The following is a 7,664-nucleotide window of genomic DNA, read 5'->3' on the forward strand; positions in this document are numbered from 1 at the left end:
GGTGTCAATTCAATGGCTATAATGGTGGCAGGATTAACTTTGATCTGAAAAATGAAGGGTTTTTTTGAATAGTAATGTCACCTCATTTGACTTTCAGCATCTAAATCCTGTGGGTACATTTTGCTCTTGGGGTAACTCATGTAAATCAGAGTGCAATTTTTCTGAAGTGCAAAAACAGTTGATTAGTCTTCCTCAGCAATTTCTTTGGTGCAATGAATAAGTTAATAAGAGTAATTTGTGGGGAATAGAGTTATCACCACAAGGATTATTTTCTAATGTTTTTATATTTGGAATTGTTAAACCAGTAGTTTTGGTGGAATGAGCTTCATTCTTCAGCTCCTATCTGACTGTTTCAATAAAGAATCTTCAAATTATTGGTCTTAATATATATTTTTGAATGAAGTTCCTGTAGAAGCTGCAGTAGACTTTAAGCGTAAGCCACTTTCTTTCACTTTGCATAGAAAAAGTTTCTCAAGTGCATGTTCATATGGTGACTTCTGGTCTCTGGGTTGCATCACTGCCATCTGTCGGTATTATAGCAGTCTGATCAGCACAGATAAAGCATTGAAACAAGAAACATTTACTTCATAGTAATCGAGGTTCCTACTTAAGTAATGCAGAAGAAACATTACTTCTGTTGAAATGTTTTATTTTGAAAAGCATAGGAACACTACTGTCCATGACCAGCAGCATGCTTTTTACAACAACTTGCTGTTCTTCTGGCACTGCTATGCTTCCCTAAAGCAGCTGATGTTGGGTTCCAAGTTAGTCCTTGTCAGAACAAACCAGTTCCCACAACCCTTCTTCATTTTTTTTGTATATGCGAGGTTTTCTATCAGGAAACAGGGAATGAGACGGAAATGGATGTGCTTTTAAAAACGTTAATGTAGAACGAATGTGGGAAACAAAGTGGGGTGGCTCAGCCAAAGGCGATGTGGAAAGATTCTGAAAAACAAGATGACAGCAAGAGCTGCTTGAAATTCAGAATACAAAAGCTCTCAATTACTCTCCCTTCTAATACAATTATTTTTTCCCCTCCCCTACTGTACGCAGAGGAGAGCTTTGACAGGCCATGCCCATTCTGTTCTCAGCTAAAGAGTACCTGTAGAATCTGTTGATCATCTTGTTCTAACCAGAAATCCACATGTGGGAAAGGCCTCCAGAAATAAGGTCCAATGTGTAGTTGTTCAGTCTTTGCATCATAAATGTTTGTCAGCTGCAGTAACACAGAACTGTTTACAGGGAGCCTTAGAAGTTAGACAGCACTTAAACAAATGAAAGAGACAGAAAAATGACTTAAGCTAGAAAGCATTTGTACTGCTGTAATGCTATAATGTGATGGAAAGTACAGCAATAATAGTGGAGCAGCACAATGCTAGGCAATGCAAATGAGAACAAGCAGAAATGCTGCAGCAGTGGATGCAGAAACAAAGGAAGAAAACTGCTTACCTTTGGAAGGCCTCAGGCACACAGGAATCTCCAGAGAGATCTCTTCGTCTCCACTGCCAGCCTTTAAATGAGGGCTGGGAAGTGGTGCATCCTGGCTCAACCCTTCTGTCACTCAGTGCATTGCATTGCATGCACCTGAGCTCCCCTGGCCTGGCCCTGCCTTCCCCCCAAGTGCTCCATCATTGCTTCAAGCCATTACTCAGCATTTCCCCTATAGCTACCAATCTGTTTGGTTTTTTTCCCCTACATTATGATAATTCACTGCCCCTAAGTGGTCGTACCTTCTAGCAACAATACCTGATTTGGAATTTCATTGCCCACTTATTTATACTCACTCTTGCTCCTGTTAAAACATGGGCTGAACGCAAATCCTCATCTGGCCCTTTTTCAGGAAAAGTTGCAGGGAATATCTCTGCTGTTTTTACATTCACAGCTGGTGAGAAAGAGTTTAAACAATTTTAATTCTTACCAAACACTGCTTAAAACAACCACCTCCACAACACTACTGTTGTAACAGGAATTTTAGAAGCTGCCAAATACTATTTCTATTTCTCATTGCCCCAGCCCCCATTTTCTTAGAAATTCTATTTTCTGCTATACCCCCAACAGCAGCATTCTACAACAGGCATTATGTAAACATTAAAGGCAGTGCATTTACTACTATAAGCTAAAAAAATACCCAATTACAAAAAAACCAAAACAATTCTATTTTAACTCACCTATTCCATAAATGATTGGAAAATGAATATCCTTCTCTTCTCTGTCATTTAGTTCTGTAAGAAAAAAAGATCAAATGTGTAGGGCATCGGATTTTTTTTCTGTACAGAATTCATTCAGTTGTGCATTACCAGAGAAGAATTGAGCTAATGCTGCTTAAAAAGACTGGAGAAAAGACAAATGAACAAAATCAACACAGGATGAAGCCTAAAATGAATATGGAAAAGGTGATAAGGTCAACATTAACGTGCTGGGGCCTGGAGAACTCTCATATCACTAGGTCCAGCTCCAGTCATTTCATTTTCTGCACAAGCCAGAATCTGCTTATAAGTCCCAGGAAAAAAAAAGCAAAACTGTTGTGATGTCAATTTTCAAAAATGCAAGTCACCAGTAACATTTAAATACAAAGGTTATATATGACTTGAATTCAATACAAAGAAAAGGAAATTATTTATGTGACATCACACATTACAAATTAACTGGAGGAGTCTATGAACAGTCTAACAACATCAAAGGTCATTAAGTTCCTTTCTCAATTGCCTCTCTAAATACTTAAAGCTGTACAGAGGCAGGAAATGGCCTGGTAACATTCACAGGTCCTCCCCAATCTCAACTGAGAGAATCTTTGCTGAGCAGGCTGTTTGACGTTAACACGCTGTAAATAATAAAATTTAAACATACAAGTCAAGTGGGAGGATGTGTACCATTTGTTATTACAGAACAGATTTAAAAAGGCTATGGATGGAAATATCTGTACTTTGATTTCAGTAGCTAAAAATTCTTCAAAAATAAAAAAACACGAGGACATTTTCTTACCTGTTACACAGAAAGTCACTAAATGAACATCATCTGGTTGGAGATCAAATGCTCCTACAGCAACAACAACAGCAGCAATATATAAGACTGACTGGTGGCAAAGCAGGTGCTGTATATAGATGGGGGGGATTATCAGTGCTGCACACTGCAGAATAGGTGGGCAGAAGGTACCTAATACACTGTTCATAGATAATGCAACAGATCAAAGAGTATTTTTCAGGTTTGCTTCAAAACAACTTTTAGAAAATTAAAGCCACATCTCCTAAACGTACCAGTAATTTACAAAGAGTAGCCATTTAAGATGTCAAAAGCATGTTAAGAAGTTGTGCCACTTGCTCCTTTTACTGACATTGGTTTAAAGTAGCTCTGGCATCACATCAACTCTGCTTTAGTTAACTGCACATATTTAGGTATTTTCCTAAAATGTTATATATATAGTGAGCCAACCCAGTCTTTCATTATATGTACTTCAATTGTCCTTTTCCCCATCCCACACTTCAGGAAAAAAAAAGTTCACCTTTTTTCCTGAAGTTCTAATAGAAATATAATGTTTTAAATTGAAACTGGGTACATGAAAACTATGAAGTTGAAAAAATATATTAATCAAAACATTTTGTGCTGAGCTCTCATGCAATATGTAACATACGTAACAGGAAGCGAGTGCATCGTAACATGTGAGAGGGCAAGAGGGGCACATCCCACAGGACATTTGCCAGACCAAATTCCTCATCCCATAGCCGCCTCCCTCAATACATGCCCCTGTCTCTTCCCAGCTCCAGTGAGGTCAATGCCTTTCTACATTTGGGAAGTGCATAGCATAAGCCATGGCACTTGAAATGTCTAAGTTGGTACTTTATGTTTCCCAATTTGTTTGTAAAGTACCATAATCACTTCTCTATACAGATTTCATGAACAGAAATAACATCTTTCATCAGGCAATTGCAAACAAATTAAGATTTACCTCATCATATTAAGGTCAAAAAGGAGTAGTAACTGATCAACACATCCCCATGTACTGATTTGGACAGGTGACAACACCTGGGCAAGATCACACATCAGCTTGTCAGCAGCAGAGCTAGGAATTAGGTCCAGCTGAACTGCACTCCCATTCAACCCCCTGCAATGTGTGTCAGGAACAAATGACAAGTTCCTGCTCCACACCTGGCCACAAGCAAGCCTCAGAAGTCCAACCCCTCCTCTTCAGCAAGTTTGCAAGTAGAGAAAGCACCCTCCAAAATTAATACCCACTTGTTCCTATTAAATGATGGTGCTCAGATTATAAGCAGATTTTACCCAAATCCAGTCAGAACTATTTTTTTCTACACGAGAGTGGAAAAAATGTGAACTTACTAAGAAGTTGATTAGTAAGTTTTTGTGATAACTGCCTATCATCATTGAAACCTCCAACTAGGTGCACTTCCAGCCTAACAGAGATGGAATAACAGGAAACAGCAGTTAAGATGACATCCTAAAGTGAATACCTTTACAAAATAATCTCCAGTCCAAACTACAATGTAATCATTAGAGGAGTCTCACTTGTTAATGGTTGTATGCGTAGCAAACTGTGGTTGGTAATTTTATTTTGAAAACTTAGGGATCATTCAAGAAACAGCACAAAAAAAAAAAAAAGCCTCAGCAAGCATTACACACATGCAATTCTATCGAACCCCAAGGTATCTGTGATGGTCAGCACCTCAGTTTTGGACATAACTCAGTAACTCTCAGTTCTCACAAAAACAGTGAGCTAAATGTGAAGGAGTTTACTCCCATGGTCTCCAGAACTATTCTAGGCCATACAGCAGTGTTCTTCTCCGAGAAGTGTCTATATAAAGACAGGTGTTGTTTGTGAGCCTTTTGACCAAACAAAAACAACAAAAACAACTAGTGACAATACTGGTTTTGGGTGCAAGGTCTCAGAAACAATAAGAAAGTGAGAGGAAGCATCATCAATCACTTAGCAAGGCCAACATTCATCTTTCAAAACTGGGCAAGGTAGATAATGAGTTCTAGAGACCACGTCTTCCAAGTTCATGGAGTTTTTGTTCTTATCAAACGACAGAGGCAAAAAATCTCCACACAAAGGAAAAGTTTGCTAGCCAAAATCTGTTTCAGAATTTGTTGTTTTGTTTTTTTCCCCCCAGTATGGGTTCTTGAAAAATTCCAGACAGATTCTCAGATCCAAAAGGAATTCACAAGACCAACACTTCTGGTGGAAAAACAGAACAACTAAAAACAGTTATTTGGAAGTTTAGCACATCTGAAGTAAAATTTAGTGGTTTGGTGCTTACTGTTTCCCAGTCAGTGGCATTTTTACAGAGTCACTATTCAGAAGAGAACCATGCTTTAGATCACCAATAGAAAATACCCACAAAAACATCAATAAAATAGTTGTCATTTTCCATACGGCCCATTATAGAAATATTTCTTGCACGGTTACCTTGTCTGAAGCCCATAAAATCAGATAACAGTTCTACAACTTACAAACTGCAGTTACTTTTGTGAAAAACAGTATGTAACAATTAACAAAGCAAAGCTGACCTTCCGTAACCTGTGGTGTTAGAGAAAGATTTTACTGAACTCATGATGAGCGACACCTCTGCTTCTGTGTCTGATCCATCACAGTGTGTCAAGCAGGTGGCTCCGCTGCCTGAGGAAAATGTGAGAAGACAGTGACACTGATGGACATTCTTCACTACCATAATTCAGATCAACAACAGTCTGCACTACTACAACAGTGCAAGAACTACACCCCATCTACTCATTTCTGTTAGCTCAGTAGCCTCTAGCAGAAGAGATGGGCTGACTGCACGAGACAATAACCTCTATGTGCTCCCCATTATAAAAATCAGCTAAACAATGACTGGTGCAAACACCTTCCTACTAAGAACCAAGAAACATTCTTGCTGCCAGGAAGCCTTTTCCATGAATTCTACATGTGTTATTGCCAAACCCTGCTGACCCAGCTGGCTGAACTCTCTGGCATTCACACCCAGCCTGAGACACTGCAAAGGTGGCCACTAAAGCAGATCAAGTTTACGATCTGTTCATTTAGCAAAGTGAACATGGAACTGGTACTGAACAGACAAATTCTCTGAATTTATCACTCAGTCAAAGCACCTTGAAACTTTTTGAGATGTCAGTTTATATAAATGAAATTGCAGTTTATTTCATTAATGCAGTATAAATCAGTGATGATCCCAGCTGTACTACTTCAGAGGTACAGGCTTTGTGCAGAACACCCATTAAGATACCTGTGTGTCGGAGCACAATTAGGTGGCAGGTAGTTGCATCATCTGACCCAAGAATAGACACAGAACCTATTTTAAAGGAGAGAGATTGTGTATGAACTTTGCTGTCGTAATAAACATTTCTTCTGCTAAAGTAATTACATTCTTACATACCATCATTAGGAGTGGTCACTGCAAATTCTCTCTGCTGGACATACAGAAGCCCTTTGGGTTCCACAATTTGGGTAGGCTGATTTCTTAGAAGCTTTGCCTTTTCCTAAAGACAAATGATAATAAAGACTATAGAGGCTGAATTCTCAGGTGTATCTGTCACTTGATAGAAACATCACCTCCAAAAAGCAAAGGTACCCAGGTTAGCGGCAAACATGGCATATTTTATATTTTGGAGGATTCTGAATTTCTAGTTTTTCATCTTCCTGCCACAGATCAGTTAGCTATTAAATCCCATCATTCCACACACAGAGAATACTCCTTCCCTGCTTTATGGAAGGTAAAAGGAGATACAACAGGACAGGGCCAAGCTGACATCAGACAACGCCAGAGTAGATCTTGGAATTTTACATAGCACAGAATCATTTACATAGCACAATACACTCGTTAAGGTCGGAAAAGGCCTTAAGATCATTCAGTCCAACAGTCCACCTACCACTACCACTAAACCATGTCCCTAAGCACCACATCTACATATTTCTTGAACACCATCTGGGACGGTGACTCCCCAGTCTCCCCGAGCAGCCTGTTCCCCTGCCCAGCCGCCCCTTCAGGGAATTCTGTCCTAACATCCAAAGTGAACCTTCCTGGTACAACTTGAGGCCATTCCCTCCCATCCTATCACTACATGCCAGAAGATTTCCTTCTCTGAAACGTGAAAGTTTCAGCCTCTCATGGCCACAATCCAATATTGAGTACTAACAAAATGCAGCTATTAATAATCATGTTTAATTGATGGAAAACCGACCTCCTGGGCTCTGACTGCACTGCTGGCTGGGTACTGTATGCATTTCTATACTAGGGCTGGAAAAAATCAAAACTATTTCACTCAGTTTTTATCAAATCTGCACTAATTTTTTTTTTTCCCCCCTCTACAAGAACTCAGTTTCCACAAATCAGCACTTTCTTATGAAAAACAGCTCTCCAACCAGCTCTGTTCGGCAGTTCCTAACCCACGAGCTGCAGTTCTGATTAAAACGCTTACAGTCTTAGAACGAAGTTAACACCTCTCCGATACCGCGATCCCGACACCCACTCCCAGCCGCCGGTTCACCCCGGGGTTCCTCGACCCGAGGGCACCTATCTCCCCGCCGCCCCACACGCCACGCTCTCGTCGCAGGGCCGCTACCGCCGCCCGCCCCCACGACGCGGACGCGCTTCCTTTCGAACACCTCGCGCCCCTTTCACGGGGCCGGGGCTGCACGGAGCCACCTCAGGCCAGCC

The 7,664-nt window shown here is 40.4% G+C and overlaps 1 protein-coding gene across 1 annotated transcript in view; it reads right to left on the reverse strand.

The window, feature by feature from the left end:
* Positions 1-632: 632 nt before the first annotated feature.
* The window catches only part of NTAN1 (N-terminal asparagine amidase), a 7,528-nt gene continuing 496 nt past the window's right edge, over positions 633-7,664 (reverse strand). The window contains exons 2-10 of the mRNA XM_031555796.1: positions 6,384-6,486; positions 6,234-6,299; positions 5,521-5,629; positions 4,333-4,406; positions 2,983-3,036; positions 2,169-2,222; positions 1,785-1,882; positions 1,103-1,216; positions 633-945 (exon numbers count right to left, since the gene is read on the reverse strand). Coding sequence (XP_031411656.1) covers positions 766-945; positions 1,103-1,216; positions 1,785-1,882; positions 2,169-2,222; positions 2,983-3,036; positions 4,333-4,406; positions 5,521-5,629; positions 6,234-6,299; positions 6,384-6,486 — 852 coding nt within the window. The 3' untranslated portion in view covers positions 633-765. The remainder of the gene's footprint in view (positions 946-1,102; positions 1,217-1,784; positions 1,883-2,168; positions 2,223-2,982; positions 3,037-4,332; positions 4,407-5,520; positions 5,630-6,233; positions 6,300-6,383; positions 6,487-7,664) is intronic.

Source organism: Meleagris gallopavo, chromosome 16 (assembly GCF_000146605.3).
Source record: "Meleagris gallopavo isolate NT-WF06-2002-E0010 breed Aviagen turkey brand Nicholas breeding stock chromosome 16, Turkey_5.1, whole genome shotgun sequence".
In the NCBI taxonomy this organism is placed as follows: domain Eukaryota; kingdom Metazoa; phylum Chordata; class Aves; order Galliformes; family Phasianidae; genus Meleagris; species Meleagris gallopavo.